Source organism: Rhipicephalus sanguineus, chromosome 2, assembly GCF_013339695.2.
Source record: "Rhipicephalus sanguineus isolate Rsan-2018 chromosome 2, BIME_Rsan_1.4, whole genome shotgun sequence".
Classification (NCBI taxonomy): Eukaryota; Metazoa; Arthropoda; class Arachnida; order Ixodida; family Ixodidae; genus Rhipicephalus; species Rhipicephalus sanguineus.
In genome coordinates this window covers 155,089,316-155,110,486 of record NC_051177.1, presented here as the reverse complement: position 1 = coordinate 155,110,486, position 21,171 = coordinate 155,089,316, and the positions used below count along the sequence as shown (strand labels likewise).

Below are 21,171 nucleotides of genomic sequence, written 5' to 3'. Positions count from 1 at the left end.
GTGGATGAAAAATTATCTTGCGCAGGTAGGTACCGAATTTACAACCTTCAGATAATGCGTTGAATTGGTGGAGCACCGGATGCTTACACAAATGCATAAATATCCGAAAGACACGTAAAAACGTTCCCAATATAGTGGACGGAAAAGGGACGCCGCTGTAGCTCAATTGGCAGAGCATCGAACGCGTTATTCGAAGGTTGTAGGTTTGGTCTCTACCTGGCGCGATTTGATTTTTCAGCCACTTTTTTTTTCATTTATGGTATAATTGCTATCCTACAGTTAAGACATGCAATTAATGTACCCTATACCTTCCTCCAACTCACTGCGTATCGATTTCATTAGGCTCTGTCTAGCTAAAGAAACGAGCCCTCAATCAAACAGCTGTTTCGTTCAGGGATCAAAGTAATCATTCAGAAATATTTATAAGATTCAGTTTCAAAATAAGCTCCCCTAGTACAATTATTCGCCTCCGCTATATCGTTCTTTCTTTTTGTTGATTGTGCATTCTACGAATGTTTAGGCTGTTGCAATGTTTGACGACTTGTACCAAAGTGCAATATTAACCGCCTGCAGTGATCTTTCAATTCCGAAGGTTTCTCGGCTTAATGTTTCACCTACGCTATTCCCCTACTCGGCTTTTGTTATATTTCAGTAAATAAAAAGAATGATATATATAAAATATTATTTAAAATTAGTTTGCGAGACTTCAAAATTACGCCGTATATCATAAATTGTCCTATCAGATACGTAGATTTCGGTGATACAGAAAACCTTTTTTCTGTGAGCTGCAGCGGAGGTAATTTTATTTCAGCGAGCAGAATTGTGTACCCACGGATGCTGCAAAGTCGAGCCGAGAATGGCGTAAAGGTTTTGAAGATAAGTGAAGATATAACGCTGAACTTGCGGAAGAGTTCTGTGTTTTCGGAAGAATTTTTGATCCACACAACTCATCATGGTGAACCAATTGCATACCACGTAAGTACACTCTAGCTTTGCTGAAAAAAATTCCCAAGTATAATTCTTATTCGCGCCTAATTTACCTGTGTTATCGGACGAAATCTACTTTCCGAAAGAGCAAATTAGAATTTTTTCGTCATTTTTCGAAAATCTGCTACGCTCTGTAACACAAGGAGGTAACTTATCTTATAGAAACACTAGTTCCGGCGAGGTTTTCAATTCCATGACATTTGAAAAAAATGCTTCCATATTTAACTAGCGTCGGAGCGCTTTGCGCGTGCTTCGCACTTTTTTCTGTGCATACTTTTCTCGCTGCTCTTTTCCAGACAACAAAAATCATGGAAGTGGTGAATGGGAAATGCGGTGATTTTCAGGAATAAAATGAATCGGAGCAGTTCAGTTATTCTACTCTCCGCGCAGTCTTAGTCTGCACGAATGATAATGTGAGCTACTGCATTATGAATTTTTTTTAATCAGCCTTTCTTTGTTTCTAAGTTTATGCATTATGGCGGACGTACGTCCGTCAATAGGGTTGCTTCAAAATCGCAACCTGCGTAGTGCCCTTTTGGCTGGTGTTTCTGTGGCCTTATTTAAAACGCGTGTTGGGGTTGAGGGTGACAGTTTCTTTAGCTACTCTTGTCTTGATTGAAATTGTTCGTTGTCTTCTCATGACGATTTTCTAAGCACACATACACACACTGGCCGAAACACTCAGAGTAGCTGGGATAAATGGCCCAGATACTAACTGAAACGTTGTGAGTCATAGCAGTATTGATGTGGATATGAAAGTATACAGTGCGCAAAAAGCCAGTATTCGAAAATTAAAGGGTTTTGTGCACTGCTTTGCTTCAACGTCACAGGTCAACCAAATGGCCATGAGGAAACCGAATCATATTATATATATATATATATATATATATATATATATATATATATATATATATATTATATATATATATATATATATATATATATATATATATACCGAATTCTTTGAACGTCATTCACGCTGGACCCGACGTATTATATGCAAGGAAGGGGCGACGAAACTTTCTTGAAAGCAGATTACTTAACGTTTTCAGCTGGTATATATATGTATATATATATATATATATATATATATTATAAATGGGGTTTATTCACCAAAATCATAGGCCTGTGTTCATCAGTGTCAAACACTGTCATGCGCGCTCTCGGCTATTCGTCTTGGTCTTCTTCCACTCCTACGCAATGCTGTCTCGCTGTCTCTCTTTTCCACTACACTTGCCCTGGTGTCGAAGAGGAGCCACCCTGGCGACTCAAGGCGAAGCAAGCACAAGCAGATCATAATAGGGCTTTAAGCGGCTGACGTGGACTGTTTCACGACCACTACATCATCTGTCTGTGGGAGGTGTAACTGGTTCGACGACGTAGTTGACCGGCGACGTGCATTGAACGATGCGGTACGGACCAGTATACTTGGGTGAAAACTTTCGAGAGAGGCCGGGAGGCTGGAAGGGAATAGAAAGCCACACGAACGAGCCGACGGGGAAGGTGTGGGCAGGCTTATCTTGGTCAAGTCGTTCTTTTTGAATACCTTGTGCGATGGATGTAAATGGCCGTGCTAATTGGCGGCACTCTTCGGCACGTTGAACGAGGTCGGAGGCAGGGCAGTATGTAAGGAATGCGTCAAGCATCGAAGAGGGCTCACGTCCATATAGTAGAAAGAAAGGTGAAAACCCAGTAGTGGTTTGTGTGGCCGTGTTATACGCATACGTCACGAACGGAAGCACCAAGCCACAGCTGGAATGGTCGTATGATATGTGCACTAACAGCATATCACCGAGAGTGCGGTTAAAGCGCTCCGCCAATCCGTTCGTCGGCGGGTGATGGGTCGTAGTGGAGCGATGAATAATATTGCACTCAGTTAGAAGCTCCTCGAAGACTTGCGAAAGAAAGACACGCCCTCGATCGCTAAGCAGCTCACGTGGCGCGCCATGGCGAAGGACGAAGCTGCGGAAGATGAACAAGGCAACATCACGAGCTGCAGCAGCTGGCAGAGCGGTGGTTTCTGCACAACGGGTAAGATGGTCAACGGCCAGAATAATCCATCGATTTCCGGCAGGTGTGCAAGGAAGGGGGCCGTAGAGGTCTATGCCAATTCTATCAAACGGGTGAGCTGGACACGGCAAAGGTTGCAATTATCCAGACGCATGACAAGTTGTTTTTCGCCGCTGACACTCAGTGCAGGAAGGTATGTACTTGCGAACGTAGGTGTACATTCCACGCCAGAAGAATCGCTGGCGAAGTCGGTCGTAATTTTTCAAAACGCCAGCGTGGGCGCTTTGTGGGTCTGCGTGGAAGTACGTGCACAGGTCGGAAGGTAATGGCGAGGTATAACAAGAAGCCACTTTTTACCATCTGGCTGATAGTTGCGGCGATACAACATGGCATCCCGTATCGCATAATGAGGGGCTTGTCGGCGTAGTGCGCAAGTTACCCGTTGGCATGGTGTCACCGAAGACGTGGACAGAACGTCTATGAGCGACGCTATCCAAGAGTATTTGCGCTTTTCCGAAGGTATGTCAGCGAGATCAACGCTGGCGATAGTAGCCTCGGCAAGGGAAACGGGTGCAACGGAAGACAGGGCCGAACGAGAAAGTGCGTCGGCGTCGGTATGATTGCGTCCTGAGCGGTAAATGACGCGAATATCAAACTGCTGTAAACGAAGCGCTCAATGCCCAAGCCGGCACGAAGGATTCTTCAATGAAGAAACCCAACAAAGGGAATGATGGTCGGTAACGACATAAAACTGATGGCCGTACACGTACAGGTGAAATTTTTGTAATGCCCAAACAATGGCCAAACCTGCCTTTTCGGTAACCGAGTATCTACACTCTGCCTTGGTGAGGGCGCAACTAGCATACGTAACGACATACTCTGAGAAGACTGACTTGCGTTGAGCAAGGACAGCGCCAAGGCCTATGCCACTGACATCCGTGTGCACTTCGGTTGGAGCAGTAGGGTCGAAGTGGCGTAAAATGGGTGGCGAAGTCAGGAGATGGCGTAACGTTGCGAAAGCATCATCGCATGCTGGCGACCAATCATAGAGGTGTCCATCACCGGTGATCAGCTTTGTGAGCGGTGCGATTACAGAAGCGAAGTTCTTCACAGAGCGGCGAAAGTATGAGCAGAGGCCGACGAAGCTGCGAAGCGCTTCTGCGTTCGTAGGGTTCGGGAACTCAGCAGCTGCCCGAAACTTCTCCGGGTCCGGGACGACGCCCTCCTTTGAGACAACGTGGCGCAGTATCGCAAGCTTGCGAGCTCCAAAGCGGCACTTCTTGATGTTGAGTTGAAAGCCTGCACGCGCAAGGCAGCTCAAGACTTCTTTGAGACGACGCAGGTGACTGTCAAAATCGGGGGAGAAGAAAACGACATCATCCAAGTAACAAAGGCATGTCGACCATTTTAACCCACGCAAGACGCTATCCATCATCCTTTCGACTGTTGCTGGCGCATTACAAAGGCCGAAGGGCATAACATTGAACTCGTATAGGCCATCAGGTGTGACGAAAGCAGTTTTCGGGCGATCTGAGGGTGCCATGGGGACCTGCCGACAGCCGGACCGTACGTCTAGTGATGAGAAGAATTCGACGCTTTCCAAGCAGTCCAGGGCATCATCGATGCGTGGGAAAGGTTACACATATTTGCGCGTAACTTTGTTTAAACGACGGTATTCGATGCAGAAGCGAGTCGAGCCTTCTTTCTTCTTCACGAGGACAACAGGTGACGACCAGGGACTGCTGGACGGCCGAATGACGCCACGTTGAAGCAGGTCGTCTAGTTGGTCGGTGATCACACGATGCTCAGCAGGAGACACGCGGTAGGGGCGCTGGCGCAGAGGCGCTTGTGAGCCGGTGTTAATGTGATGGACAACGGTGTGTGTTCGACCTAACGACATCTGCTGGCAATCAAACGAGCCGCGAAACTGGTGCAGAAGTTCCAGGAGTTCCTCTCGGTCTTCCTCTTCAAGGTGGCCATCAATTGAGGGCCCAAACGCATTAATAGTCGGGCGATCAGGCGTACAGGCAGATGGTGTCAGTGCATTAAGGAGCCGATCACTCGCGCCGCCATCGCCTAAGATGGAGGAAGCGTCCAACTCTTGATATGTGCCAATGCATTCTCCGCGCAGTAAGGTTGAAGTCGAGGAGGGATTCGTGACAAATAAGTTCGTAACGCCGGTGATTACGTCGAGAATAGCGAACGGCAACGCGAGGCTCCTGCGACGTTGGAAGATTTGGGAGGGAGTAGACAAAACTGGAGACTCTGTCTCTGACACATCGGCGCAGGACACGGGAGCAAAGGCCGCGCTATTGAGTGGTATGTCGATATCGTCGGCGACAAAGAGCTTGTTCAACGCAGCTTCAGGCGACGAGGAACACAACGCAGAGAAGGCAACTTCGGCACGAGCACAGTCGATAACCGCATGATAACGAGAGAGAAAATCCCAGCCGAGGATCACATCATGCGAAAACGCAGTTAGCACAAGAAATTCAATAGTATACAAAACACCCTGGATTAGAACGCGGGCTGTACAGGCAGCTGATGGCCGAATATGGTGAGCACTGGCGGTACAGAGGGGCAATCACTCTGATGCCGTGGTACCTTCCGAAGTAATCGGCAAATTTTTAAATCTATCACTGAAACGACAGCACCAGTGTCCACAAGCGCAGGGGTACGAAAGCAATCCACAAAACATTCGATGAGGCTTGCCGGAGAAATGCGAGGACTTGATTCTTTCGACGACGACCCAGTTCGTGCCTCGGGAACTGCGGCATCTAGTTTTCTGTGTCTGAAGGTTAGGGTCGACGTCAAGGGCGCAGCCTCCAGAGGTGGTGAACGAAGGAAAGGCAAAGCGTCAGTTACCTCTTCATGGACAGCTTGTCGTATGGCCGGGGCCAGATGATGTGTCTGTGCTGGTTCGGGCCCGCTTGATGAAATGAAGAGCTGCTGAGCGACCTCCTCAGGCACAAACTGTTTTAAATGAGCCAACATGTAATTCTGGTATGCGAAAGTCAAAGCTCCAATCGAGCCACGCTGTTCCAGAGAGCGTCGTGTCTGGGCGCGTTGCTTGCGCAACTCGTAGAAACTCTGGCACAAACTGACCAGTTCGGCTACGGTATGTGGGTCCTTGGCTAACAACATCTGAAATGCGTCATCGGCTATTCCCTTGAGTATCTGCTTGATTTTGTTTGCTTCGAGCACCGATGGGTTCCAACGCTTGCACAAGTAAAAAAAGTATTCAATGTAGCTGGTGAAGTTTTCTCCTGGCTGTTGAGCGTGCTCACGAAGTCGCTGTTCTGAGCGGAGATTCCGTACAGCGGGGCGGTCGAAGACTTCTGAAAAGGCTGTCTTGAACGAAGCCCAGTTGGTAATATCAGCTTCGTGGTTCTGCAACCAGAGACTAGCGACGCCGGCCAAGTGAAAGCTGACATAAGTCAGCTTAGCCGCATCGTCCCACTTCTTCGCTGCGCTGATCTCGTGGTATGTAGCCAACCACTCCTCAACATCTTGGTCGTCAGTGCCGCTGAAGATCGGCGGGTGACGCAGTGCCAACACGTCGGGACATGCAGCCGCTAGAATCTGGGAGGTACATTGGGTGGTGGATTGTTCGGGCATTGCTGACACTGGAGGTAAGGTGCGGCTTCGTAGATCCAGCTTCGAAGACTACCGAGCGACTCAACCAAATTATAAGGGGGTTTATTCACCAAACCAAAGGCCTGGGTTCAGCGGTGGCAAACACTGACACGCGCGCTCTCGGCGCATCGTCTTGGTCGTCCACTCCTACTCGATGCTGTCTCGCTGACGCTCTTCCCCACTACAATATATATATATATATATATATATATATATATAGACTCGAGAGCGAGTCGGCATGCGATGAAAATGGCCGAGTCAAGGCGCGCTGCTTCCTCAACTCGTCATAACTTTGACATAAGGTGACGACTTCCGAAACGGTGCGAGGATTCCTGGCCAGGAGCATCTGAAATGCGCCATCGTCGATCCCTTTGAGGATGTGCTGAATCTTGTCAGACTCAGGCATGGCGGCGTTGACACGGTTACAGAGATCGATGATGTCTTCAATGTAACTCGTGAACGTTTCGGCCGTCTTCTGTGCTCGAGTGCGCAAGCGTTGTTCGGCGCGAAATTTGCGGACAGCAGGTCGGCCAAACACTTCAGCGAAAGACGTCTTGAATACTGACCATGTCGGGATGTCGCTTTTGTGGTTGTGATACCACATTTCGGCAACGTCAGTGAGATACAATACGACATGGGTCAACTTGTCGGCGTCATCCCACTTGTTGTGCGCGCTCACCAGTTCGTAGTTAGTGAACCAGTCTTCTACGTCGGTCTCATCGGCACCGCTGAAAACCTTGGGGTCCCTCAGCCGAGGAACTCCGGTGCCGCTGCCGGACTGGGCGGACGGGGCCGGTTGGTCGACGTTGGTTGTCATGACGGGCGGAAGTGTTCTGCTTCGCAGCTCCAGGTTCAGTTGACGGGGACCCTCAGCACCCTCCACCAATTGAGACGAGGTTTATTGGCGATGCGTTCCTGTGGTGACGCTTTGACCAAACACAGCGAGTCGGGGCAGAGCACCGTCCAGAAAGATGCCAGCGACCAGCCGCGCGCGGCGAGCGTTCGCGATACTGCTGACCGGCGGCGCGTCTTCTTCTTCACAACATATATATATATATATATATATATATATATATATATATATATATATATATATACATGCATATATATATATATATATATATATATATATATTTTTTTCAGTGAAGCTGATAAGTGCTAGGATCAAGGAGTACATGTAGGCAGCATTTAGAGCGGCAGTAACTCCGACATACTTGTGTCCGTGCTTGTGCTTGCTTGTACCACAGACGTACAACCACAAGCACGGACAAATATAAATCCGCGTCGGACAACCAATTTGCGGGAAATAATTCTCCGGCAACGCCCTTTGTCACGACATATATGAGACGACGGCTAGGGCTATAGTTCTGCTAAGTCCACTTTGGACGTTCAGACCAGGGCGCAGCCAATAATTTCTTAGCTGAGATCGATGACCACCGAGGCAAAGGCGTCTCGTTGACTACACAAGGTGGCGTCCACGAATCAGACTGGGTCGCTATCGAGTCGCGCGTCGGCGAGCAAAGCCCTGCCGCTAGTACATCTTCTTCCTAGGTAGAAAGGCGGATGCATGTTGCGCGGTAGGAAGGTACGGATATCAGAGCTATGATTTTGTTGAGGAGCGTCTTAGCAGTCGGGCAAGAGTATAAAGGATTCAGGTCCAACTCGCCGAGGATAAGGCGGCCCGAGAGGGTGCCAGGACGTCTGGCGACTCGAGAACGTTGTTGAGCTACAATGATGTCTTCGAGCGTAGCATGCATACCCTACTCGAAGATATCCATGAGCTTACGCATGAGTAGACTCAGGCCTAATTTAGGACTCTGCTAAAGAGTGCATTGATGTTTTTGCGCTCCGGGAACAACCAGTTGTTCACGGCCGCGGTTGACGAAAGCATGGATGATGCGAACCACGGTGTAAGATACAAACATTTTAGGTGGGGACACTCGCAAGACGCGATCGAACAGATAAAGTAACAGCGACGCGCGTCCGTCGGACCGCTGACCGCAGCGGATATCTATCGGCGAGTAGACGCAACTTGAAGACAGGAAGAGGCGTTGCTATAACAACCGGCCCTTCGCGGGAAACTTGAGTTTAGTGACACATGGGCGTTGTGCCTGCCAAGCAGTGAAAATTGATTACTCTTCCCTCCAAGCATGAGGAGGGGTTAGGGACGCGCGGCATGCGCGGTCTCCATGCTTCTCTATGTAAAGCATGCCGTTATTAGAAGTTGGTTCTCGCACGTCCAGTAAACTTAGTACTTTTTTTGGGGCGTAACAGATACTTGCATAATTGGCATCTCTTCCAAAATGTCGTATGTTGCGGCTCTCTATCTAAATGATCTGGTTTTCGTGCGTTCGCTGATGGTAGTGCACTCGGATCGCCTAGCTGGATGTGGGGCATGATGTGGGATATACGGCAGCGCGCGCTAACAGCATGGGGGAACACACATGCTTTTGATGACCAGCAAAGCAGAACTTGAACAAGAACGCGTGATTGCTCGTATGAGAGAAGAGACAACTTACATACTCAGACAAATTGTTTGGCGTGCATTACATTGGTACCGTTTGGTGTTGCTCCGAAATCTATTTTTGCGGTTCTAATGACGAATATACGGCGGAACGTTCACGACTGTGAGCTTAACAGTGGGCAGGAGACGTTTACGCGGGCCCACTGCGCATATCTTCTCACTGCTGTCACCATCGCCTCTTACCGTGCAGGGGGAACACACTATAGCTTTTTTTTTCGCACTTAATAATCAACGCACCTTTCTAAGAACGCCACTGGAGGCAAGCTCACAAAAAACAGCGAGTGCACAACGTAAGACTGTGAAAGAAATTCTCACTACGTCTATAACAAAAAAACTGCTATTTATTGCAATGTATCACTGCGTAGCATAAACATAAAACAAATGTTCGTGCAGCGAAAATTATTCATTCACATTTAAGACGTAGACAGTGAATGTATACATTGAATCTCATGAAAGTGACACCACCGTAAGGGCGAGACATGTCCGAACAGAACAACAGGAGGAGTGTAAACCTTGCAAAGCCTTGCCTCTTTCTTTTTGTTGCAGTTATCTTTAGGCGCATTTCGGCCTTGCATCTTGCAGTGTTGCCGCATTCTCATAGTAATGTAGTAGCGCAGGATTCTGGCAACTGCGTCTGTCTTGTGCTCAGTGCACGGAAATGTCAACTGCTGCTCAGTGACATGCTCAATCGTGTCCCAAAATACGTGGGGGTCGTCTGCGTGGCTGGAAAAATAATCTTCCGCGGACTTCAGCAGAGAGTACAGCCTGCGATTTGGGTGTGTCAGTCCTTCCTTCGTCTTTGAGTTCGTAAGGGCAGCTTCCGGTGCAACGCTTGAAGACACGGTGAGTGACCTCCTGCAGGTTAAGCATGAGAACATTGGTTGAAGCTTCCGGCTCAGGTAACCACAGACGTAATAAATTATGCAGTCAACTGCCTGGGCTGTGGTCGAACTTGCAGGGAAAACATCTTCACATTCCCACGATTCCGTGTCTATAAGTGCATCCAACTTCGCGCGAAGTTCCTCGAGCTGCCTTTCAGATGAATTTTCACCACCTTTGAAGATTGATTTGAAGCAGGCGAAATCCAAAATGGGGGCATCTTCTCTTGTCTCGCAATTTCCGAACTTAGGTGGCTTCAGCAGTGTGTATATACTGAGCGTTCTATACACCTGCATGAATGTAGGCATGTCAGGGTGATCATTCTCACCAGCTGCTTGACGGACTTTCCCTAAAAAGCATTCCAATGGGTCCTGATTGAATTTAGCGGTAATAACGTATCGGAAGCTGCACTCATTCAGTAAATGGTTGCAAAGATCGATTGTGGACTTCAATGTGACGCGAAGTCCTTCAGCCGTCGTCCTTGCCAGAAACATGTCTTTAGTAATTAACCCATCAAAAAGCTCTTTTTCCCATTCGTTCAGCCATTTCAAGGCTTCTTTCAGGACCCTGATATCACTGCTGCCTTGCTTAATTCCTTCCGCCGGGTGCCGTCGGTTTAAGGCGTCATACAAATCATTGAGTCGCACTGTAAACTCAATGGTTCCCTCGCAGTCACTCAGATTGTTTTTGCCTTGTTCCTGGTAGTACTTCATACCAGCAGCCATGGAAGAACTGAAAATTTGAGTCGCGAATTTTACGCGCATTTTGTCCATGTTGCTTGGCCAGATATGACGCTGAGTAACCTTGGGGCACACCTCCTTTGTGCACCTCATCCTCTTTGAATACCGAAACGTAGTGAGACCATTTCACCCACTTTCTGTGCACTTTCATGTACTTTTGTTTCAGCAGCCGGTTCCTGATGCATTTAAATAAATGCGGGACGTCTGAAAACATGTACACATTGCGTTCAGCATCAAGAGGATGTTCGAAGAAATTCTTCTCTCGCTCCACATCACCAGAGATGCCGAGGTGCTTCCACATGGTACGGTTCGTGCTTGCCCCGTCGCAGACGACCCCGTCAATGAACGCTCCAGCTTCTTCAAGGAGCACAATCGTTTGCAAAAGCAATTGGCACAGCACTGTGCCTCGTGTGGCGTTTTTGGAAGCGAAGACTGCCACAGGTTGTGCGTAGCTGTCGGTAAACGGGCAGAACATAAACACCAGTGCATGGTCGGCCAAATCTTTAGATTTCATGTTCTGTTCGCCTTGATCCACGAGGCCATCATAGCTCAAAGTCCTTGAGTTAAGTCGCTTGCACTGTCTAACTTGCATCTCGTCCAACAACAACATTCCATGCCTGAAGAATGTCGGCTTCGTTTGCAACTTCTTTTTCAGTGCCGAGAAGAAGTCTTTGTCAAAGCCGCACTTCACGTCAACTGTACATATGTAGCGTCTGATAGTTTTCACTGATGGCAGGGGGAGGACGTCGTTCTCTTTAAAGGGGTCATGAAGCACCCCTTGGGCTGATTGAAAAAACACATCCTGCGGAAAGCTGACACGGCTATGAACTGCTCTGCCAAATATTACAGTCGTGCGCGCCGCGTAATGGCCACAAGCGGAGCGCGAAGTTGCCATTTCCCCAGGCACTCTCTTTTCAAACAGAGGCCGGTTCTCACTCTCGTCGGTGGGCGGGGCGTCTGTCCGCTGTACGTCGCAAGAGACATAGCATGCTTATTGGCCGATAGCCGACGTAAATCGAGAGCGGCGTTCGGATCAGATGCGCTTCTTGCCGCGGGGTGCCGCCACATGCCGGCGCCGCACTCCTCAGTACACGGTAGCCGCACTCGCGCAAGCGAATCACAGCGGGAGAGCGATCGCGTTTCATGACGCGCGCTGGCGTAACTTCTTTCCCCCATGCCATCCCTCCCTGTCTAGCTTCCAGTGCGCTCGCCGGCACGAGAAAAGAGAGAAAGCGCTGGGAGCGTGCGCCAAACCCCCGTAACTCCGCTGATTCTTGACGGATTCGAGAAATTTTTGCGGCAATCGATTCGGGAGGCAGTACACTCCGATACTGAGGCCATTAGATCATTACTTGGAAAAGTGGTTCATGACCCCTTTAACAAACCTATAGGCGCTCGGTGAGCGAATGTGTAACAGTAAGCACAACAGGAGCCAGTTGTTTGTGTACCTCCTGCCATTTCTTGACTCGTGTCGGGCTGCTTCCACGCACTCTCTCACTAGCATTTGCTGCGCCTCTGAAAGATTTGCTCTTGTCAGCGTTTCGTTGAGCGAGTTGTCGCTTAATACGGTCAGTTTGTCACGACAAGACTGTAACTCCTGGAGAAGCTTTCTTTTGGTCTTAAGCACTTGCATCTTGGACCTGTAACATGCAATGCGTTGCTTTCGTAAGGCATTTACCTTATCTTTTATGGATGACTTCAACGGGATTCTGATCCATTTTTCTTGTTTGCGCTTCTCCTTCCTGTACATGTGCACCCGGAGTGTATTGTGCAGCCTATCACTAAATGTGCAAGGCTCCAGTTTGAAGAATGGGGCACCGATGATGACGCCAAACGCCGGATGTATCCACGTAGCCACATTCCAAGTACACGTTCGTGTATCTTTCCTGTGGCGGCCCACCAGAGCAGATATTCCATTCAGCGAAACATTTCAGGGCTTTACTCACAACGCTCCAGTCATCAGGAGAGCGCAATTCACATGATTCGGGAATAAATGGGGAGTCAACTCTTCGACCAAGCACGAAAGTGCTGAGAGCGAAAGTTGCGTCCTTGACTTGCTGTACATTGAGTATCTTAACTGACAGCGGATTCCCAGATGACGAAAACCCAGCTTGTATAAAATGAAAAGAATGCTGACCGGAATCACGCAGTGTATGATGGTTATACTCAGAGCTTGGCAAGTCGGCGTTTGAAGGGTCTAAGCACACTCCTGAAAAGTCACTTTCGGTGCCCACTTCATCTTCGCTTGCGAGCATCTCAGCTGCAAACTGCTTACTTGAAGCTGTGGCGTTTCCCCTCATCACAACGTTTCCGGAAGTGTCATTAAACATAGTTTCAGGCGATGTCCCCCTCTTGCGCTAAAGCCATTGCAGGGTTTTCCTGAAGTTTCGAAGCTGCTGCAAACTTGCAGTATTTCTTTCTGGCCTTTGGTAGTGGTGGTGGGTGACCTGTAGTAGGTGTCTTTCTTTTCCTGGACTCCGAAGAAGGGTGTACGGGAGAAGACGGAAAAATGCAAGGGATTGCATCTTCCGAAAGAACGCTTCTTTTCGGCACGTCGAGCAGGACCTCTCCTGCAAGATCTCCGAAGTATCTTTTCTTCAGAATCATATCGTCTGTGAAGTGCTTGCTGCAGACTGCATCCTTTGTGCTGAGCATACGGGTCTTCCTGGGAATCGCTTGAGCCCATGCCTGGAGGCGTTCGGGATCAGCAGGAACATTGAACAAAATTGCTTTTTCTTGACAGTGAGGGTAACCTGACCGGCAACCACTAACGAAGCACTTTCTTCCCATATTCGCTCGTTGTGTAGACGCCTTCTTTCGTCAAATTTCCTGCATGGCTGCTTACCACATCACAAGTTAATTTTGTAAACGGGAATGATAAAATGCCAGGTCAGCGAACGCGGCTAAGGCACGCTAGCAACTAAAGCTGTCGCATGGCGTGTTTTCCGAGAGTGACAAACGCGACGCTCGCAGAACACCGGCGTTGCGACCGGCCTCGCCGGTTGCTATAGCAACGGTACGTAAAACTTTTTTTTATTTTGAAGTTGCGCTGGCTTGCCGATAGGTATCCGCTGCCGTCAGCGGTCCTACGGACGCGCGCCGTTGTTACTTTATCTGGTCGATCGCGTCTCGTAAGCAAGCCGAGAAGTGTCCCCACCTAAAGTGTTTATATCTTACACCGTGATGCGAACGAGGTTCTCGCCCTTCATGCATCGATGCCTGTTCGCGATCCTCCCAATGAGGCCGAGCGCATTTTAGGTCTTGGAACAGATTTTATTGCGGTTTGCCCCGTTCTCCCCATTCAATTTGATCTAGTGCCCACGGTTCATCACGCTTGGTATGGGGGAACTGGCACAGGTGAAGAGCTCGATATGATTTTCGGGTGCAGAAGCAATGTGTGGGAGAGGGCTAGTTGTTATTCCATAAAATTAAGGCTTCAGCGCGAACAGTGCAGAGCAGACGAGGAAACCATGAGGACAAGCGCTGACTTCCAAATATCGTTTATTGAAGCAACACAAATATATACCTGACACACGTGATCTCTGCCATATCTGCCACATCTGTAACACAAAGCTACGCATGACCACCGTGTGCAGGTACATTTAAATAAAACAGTTCATTTTTAGGGGAGAAGCATTTTAGGGTCTCGACGTGTCAGCGTGCAGCGCCGTCTGCTGTCCATTTGCCTGAGCAGAAGAGAGGGCAAATCAAGGAGGTTTAAAAAAATTCTGGAGTGGAAGCTCTCGCAACGTCTTGCCAGCAAAAGTGAAGCCGGCTTTTGCCCACCAAAGAGCTCGGAAACGTGCTCTTTTCTGGTGGTGCCTACTTAGAGATCAAATGGCTTTATTCTGTTAGTCTAAGTACTAGGGTCATTATAAAGTAAAAGATCGTTGTTGCCGACGAAAGTAACCCATCGAGGGGAGCATTGGCGATTGATCACCAATAAAATTTGCCGTGACTTTGAGGCTTACATTCCAAAACTAGTAGCACAAAGACACACTTGGAGCTGTATCTGACCCGTAAAAGTTGCCATATTGAACTCGTCTGGCGTGCGAGGAAAACGCTCGCTTTCCTTCGCCAAACGCCGATGGTTTATCGTGCCCCTACTAAGATGGCGAGCGCAGCCGCCATATTGTGGTGGGCACGGCTTCACTCTTGCGCAATCATCGCCACTCCAGCAATTTCTCTTTAACCTCCTTGGGGCAAATAGACTAAAGAGCGTCACCGCATTAGCGCTCGCCGCATGGCGACAGAGAGCGAACAGAGCGCGTTGACTAACGAAACGCTCTTTCTGCGATGAACGCTGAACAACCAGCTCGAAAGGAACAAGAGCGCGCCCTAGTCCGCGAGAGTCATCGCGGACGCCGGCAGCATCTGCTAGCTAGTTTCTTGATTGGAAAAACCGACTGCTCGCGCTGCACAGCCGTTCACCTGCCACCCCGACATATAGGCACTAGATCTTGACCTGCAATGCAATGCCGGTGGGAGATTTCTCTTGTGCGTAGTTCAATAAATATTCGCAGCGCGCACGTTAACTAAAAGCGGACTGCGGGTCTCTCTGTCTAATCTTTCTTCTGTCTCTCATTGCCCATTAGCAGTGATTTTGCTGTGGGAAACACCCGCGCACACTGCATGCTTCGCCCCTCCACAGGTTTCACGTTAGTGGAGCTGAAATACCCTTCCCTACATGTTTCGCCCCTACCCAATTTTTCTTGATAAGACGGGATCAAAGTGAGCCACAGAGAAAAAGCGGGAAGCCCTCCAGCAACTGACTTAAAACAAGTTTTTCCAGTTTCCCACCGTACGTTTGCTGGCAGACAAATTATGGAGGCAAAACCAAAATCAACGAGAAGTGCCGAGTGTGTCAGAACACTGCAGTATCATTTGTCGGATAAAGAAGTTTTAATTCGGCACAACAATAGGATGCGTCACGTTGTTGTAGACGAAGATGTATAGACCAACACAGTAGTCGTTTTCAGTAAATATTAGTTGCACCACCGTTTCTTTCTTTCTATTTCTTTCTGTGGCTTTGTTCCTTTCTTTCGTTCTTTCTTTCTTTCTTTCTTTGTTTCTTTCTTTTTTCTTTCAGTACTCCTTTTCTTACCCATCTGAATTTTTGCATCCAAAGCCGAACAAATCGGCGCAGCGGGAGAGCGCTTGCCGTGCGCACATGTTTGGGAAGCGAAACGGAAGAGGACGAAGAGAGCGCGAGCCGGCCGTTGTATTGCGTTGCACGCGCTAGAAAGGTAGAGGACATTTATGATGGTGATAGTTTATGCGAACGCGTAGCAGCTTAACGGAAAGAGTAACAGTTCCACTGTAAAAAAAAAACGAAAGCCTGCGCGCAATGCGCAGCACAGTCACTGCGAAAGCTGCAGAGCGCGTTGTAAACTGTCTCGGGGCGACTACTGCAAATACAGTTCCATGGCACCCAGTACAGCACAGATGATCATAATTTTGTTAAATAGGCATGTACCAACTATGCCATGATTTATATTTCTTCTAAGGAGCGGGGCACCAGCTACACATCTTCATTTGTTAGTGCGATAGACGCAGCTTCGATTAGCTATCGCCGCTGCCTCAATGATGATCGTGTTGCTATCGTTAGTGTGATTGGCCAACACTGTTGTTTTCTAAAATAAAGGCACGCATTCGTACTGCACGCAATGAGCCGCCAGGAAACCATGACAGCTTTTTTTTTTACTTTTTGATCGTGCGCAAGTAATCGCACATTCAAGAATCTCCTTGTCTGTCCGACGTAACTTTGATCGCAACACAATGGAAATTTGTGGATGATATCCATCGGACATTCAACCAATTCGTTTTGGTGCTCAATTCTACAACTATTCGAGGGCGTCCCAACCGGACTGGTTCTGGCACATAACTGCGACAACTTGTTGGGTGCCGAGAAAACAAGTGAAACCCTGCTATTTCACCAATATTCCTGAGAGAGAGAGAGAAATGTAATGCGAAAAGGCAGGTAGGTTAACCAGAAAACATATCTGGTTTGCTACCCTGCACTGGGGAAGTGGTAAGGGGAGACATAAAAGTAAGAAAAACGCCAGGCCTGCGCGGAAAGCGCAGCACAGTCACAGCGAAAGCTGGAAGAGCGGCATTTCTTGAGACCGTTCTGAACTCTCTTGGAGATACTAATACAAGTACACTAGCAAGGTACCCACTACGCCATAAATCACAATTTTTGTGAAGTTGGGAAGCACCTACTAAGCCATTATTTTGTCATTCTGCGGAGAAGCGAGGTACCAGCTACACGTCTGTAAGGCATTATGTGCACTTTGTTGACGCTACGAATGATGACGATGAATTATGGCTCAGCCCTTTGTAGTGGGTTGGAAGCTTTAAACAGTCCACCAGTTATGTAATTTGCATTGGGTGACGCTCGGTCACTATTTCCCTCTCCGGCCATGCTGTATACCATATGTTGACGTGGAAGAGAGAGAGGGGGGGGCGAAGAACTTTACTGAGACCCCGAGAAAATGGATCAGGCGCTTATGGGCTTCCTTGGCAACCAATACAAGTGCACTTGCGAGGAACCCACTACGCTATAAATCATCGTAATTTTTCATATACATATAAATCATCCTAACCATGCCATTTTTCGTCATTCTACGGAGAGCCGTGGTACCTGCTAAGGCATGTAAGGCATTACGCGCACTTTGTTGATGCTGTGCCTGATGACGATGAAGAATTATGGCGGAGCCCTGTGTAATGGGTTGGAAGCATTCAACAACCGACTCGTTGCGCAATTCGCATTGTGTGACGCCTGGTTACAGAATTCGCCTTGTGCGACGCTTGGTGCTTATTTTACTCTTCTACCACGCTATATTGCATTTGCTAATGTGGTTCCTTCCCGACATGAAGCCTCTATAGGACCTTTTTGCAAAGCAGTTTCAAGCACCGGCATGGCTCAGAGGTTGAATACTGGGTTCCCACGCAGAGGGCCCAGGTTCGAACCTCGTTCTATCCTGGAATTTTTTCGTTTTTTTTTTATTTCGAACGATACTGGTTACGGACACCGGCGGCGGCGGACAGCTACGGCGCCAAAAACGTCCGCTGAAGTGATCTCATAACACCTTTCGCTGTAAAAGAGAGGAATGGGATAGGAAGGAAGCACAAAGACACACTCACAGGAGTGTCACAGTCGTTCAACGAGGCGGGTCGCTCGCAGAAACTTCATCAGCGCCTTCGTTGCTTTCTGGCGTGAAGCTCGGTCTTTCCGACATTTCAAGATTGACTGCTCAGAAAGCGGCTGGTCGTTCTGAGCAGTCAATCACGACGCACAGAAGAAATTGTTGTTCTGTGCGTCGTTTTGTCCACGGACGCGATCCGCCAGTACCTAACCATATATAGTTCCGCTGTAAGAGCTCGGCCCTTTCGTCTGCGTTAGCGCCCCGCTCATCCCTGAAGAGCGTTTTGCACGTTTCATACAATGAATCTAGTCCTTTCTTCGATCAGAAATACAAATCGAACAATGAAGTGAGAGGTAGTTCCGGCCGTAAATCCTGCTCCAGTCTGGATGTATTGTGTGCAACCATTCACGTCCTAGCAGCAGTGTCCTGTTTCTTGCACGAGAGCCCACAGTAACAAGGCACTGCTGCTAGGACAAGAGTAAGCCGTAATTTCGCCGTCTGTCCACCGAGCTTCACGACAATGACTGCCGCAGCACAGGGACGGATGAGTGCACCTATATAGGTGCGCAGGGCGACGTCAGTTGGTCTGCAGTTGGTGAAAGAAACTGCTGCTTGAACTGCTTGCAAGGCATGATTAACACCCCACGAACTTGTCAAGAAGCATGTCCGCCAATTGAATTTTTATATTTATTCCAACACAATTACCCCCCGCGGTAGTAGAGTGGCTACGTTGCTCGGCTACAGACCCAAAGTCGCGCGTTCTATCCCGGTCGCGGCGGTCGCATTTCGATGGAGGCGAAATGCTAGATGCCCGCGTACTGTTAGATGTCAGTGCAGGGTAAATAACAAGACAATGATGAAATTTTCAAATCCCTTGACTGCAGCGTAGCTCATAAGCTTAGGTTTTGACACATAATACATAATTCGTGATGGGCGTCAAAATTATTGAGGCTCATCATATTAAAAAAGGCACTGTATGTGTGAGCATGCCATCAACAGCACTGCATGACGATGAAATTTCCTTCCTCAATCGGTTCATCACATACGAAAAAAAGTCTACAAGTGATCATCGTTTTTGTGCCCGTTTGTAATCTTTACAAGAGCACATGTTTCCGCATCCTTTCGGCTATCAATGATGTAGGAGCATGTGATACTTTGCGAAGGTTTAACTAGTGTATGTTCTTTCTAATAAAATTTGTTGTGAGAAAGCGCTCCCTCGAGTGTCGTACTTTTCTTTTGTCATTGTTTTTGCGCCATCCGTTTCAAATATGCTAGTAAGAGTAGCAAATATGCTAGCAAGACCAATGTGTTTTGTGTAATGAGCAAATGGGGCACACATTGTTCTTTCAGATGAGCGGCGCTGAAATGGAGAAGAATCTTTACGACGACCACGAGCAGATGGCAGCTGTTGATGTCTCCCAAGAAGATGGCCTAAGTGTTGTATGTGCGAGACCTAAATGAGTATTTTTCAATAATCTTCCTTTAACTTCACGGCTCAGAAACTGTTTGCCTCTGATTTCATTTTAAGTTTTCTTTCAAGCAAATGTACGGAACCCCATGCTATAGCCATTGCAGTCCTAGCACACTAAGTGTGTCAGCCATCGAGTACAATGGTTTCGACTAACGTAATTGCGCTACATGAACAGATCTCATACAGATTGTCCTTCGTGCACAGGGGAAGCGTCAGAAGTCAATTTACTTAGTTATTATTGTAACTTTCATCGATCCAGATATCTGTTCTATATAATTAGGATTAAAACTGAGCATTTTTATAAGTCCCAATTGAAGACGTGCATGCATAACAAAACAGCAGAGAAAAAAAACAAGAGTAGATGCGACTACACGAATTGATTGCGCTCTCTTTGTCATATGCACATCGGCAGAGCGATGTGTACGAGACCAAAACTTTTCATAATTACGAAACTCCCTCTAGGATAACATATACCGTGGAGCAAACACAACAAAACTGTTTAACACGTTCAATGCAAAGCATACGGAATATGTGGGCCGCTTGCACTAGTGGTGCAAGGCTGGACTAAGAGTGAGCTTGAGGCCAACCTAGCTTTTCTCGGCTTCTACAAGCTCGACTAAGTGGTTGCTAGGTTTGGCTAGGAATTGCAAGGCTTTGTTATGTGCAGCCTACACCTATATTGCTTGGCGAAGTGTCGTCGCGGCTACGTAAAGTGAACGATAAATCAGTATGCTAGTAGTTAGATCTGTAATAATTAACGATATCCTAGTTAACAAGTTTTAATTGTCAATGTTCTATTTAGCAAACTATTATTGAGATATTTCTTCATTTCGACATTGTAAATTAGCGAAATGCTAACTTGCAAGGTTTAAATCAGGACGCTCTTTCTAGCAAGAAGCTAATTGACAAGGTATTGATTAGCATAGTCTTCATTAACAGGTTCTTAATTAAATATATATCATCATCCGGCTGTCTTAATAAGCAAGACTTTAATAGGCTATGCGTCTATTAAGAAGTTGCTTTAATTAACCTTAAATAGAAAGGTCTTAGGAAGATGAAGAAGAGGACGAAGAGAGCGCGCGCCGGCCGAGCGACGCACCAGAAAGTAGATGCCGATCATAATGATGATAGTTCTTGTTCACTCTGCACTGCCTAACGCCGAGCTTAAAAAGCTTCGCTGCTACAATACAGCCAGTTCCTCGCCGTGAAAACCACCGGGCAGCGCAGCTTTCGCCCCTTACGTCAGGCATTACATTTTCGTGCTAAGTTTCGGAAAAGTTTTTACTCAGTATATTATACCCCCTGGCTGGCTCGTGATAAGCGTATCGCCCTCCTCGTTAGCTCGTGTAGACTCGTGCTAAACGACCGGCAGCGTCGTGGCCGGTCGACGACGCTGCTGATAATCACTAGGCGTCTCGGGCGCACCACGGCGGCCCAAGGAACATCACGACGTTGGAGTGCCAATCACCCCTGCAGACGCGTGCATGAATCACTTAGAGAGGAGAGAAGCGAGTGCCCCACGTGGCTTCTCCGCTCTCTCATTAATGTGCTTCCCATAGCTTCACGTTTGAAAGCGTGATTGTATAGCCCACACTAAAGAAAAAAATGGGTGTATATCAGTGGTCATCAGACTTGTCTTCGGACCTTAACAGCCTCGGTTTAAACACTGCCTCTAGAAAATTTATTTTGTTTTATTTCTTGATTGACTCCGCCCTATAAAGAAACAGAGGCAAAATAGACATAAAAGAAACATAGTGAAAGAGACAGAAAGAGAAG

At 47.8% G+C, this 21,171-nt stretch overlaps 1 protein-coding gene across 1 annotated transcript in view; it reads left to right on the top strand.

Moving 5' to 3' along the window:
- Positions 1-21,171, top strand: part of LOC119381994 (venom metalloproteinase antarease-like TtrivMP_A) — a 116,314-nt gene that overhangs the window by 870 nt on the left and 94,273 nt on the right. Inside the window, exons 2-3 of the mRNA XM_037649738.1 lie at positions 812-975; positions 19,275-19,364. Coding sequence (XP_037505666.1) covers positions 812-975; positions 19,275-19,364 — 254 coding nt within the window. The remainder of the gene's footprint in view (positions 1-811; positions 976-19,274; positions 19,365-21,171) is intronic.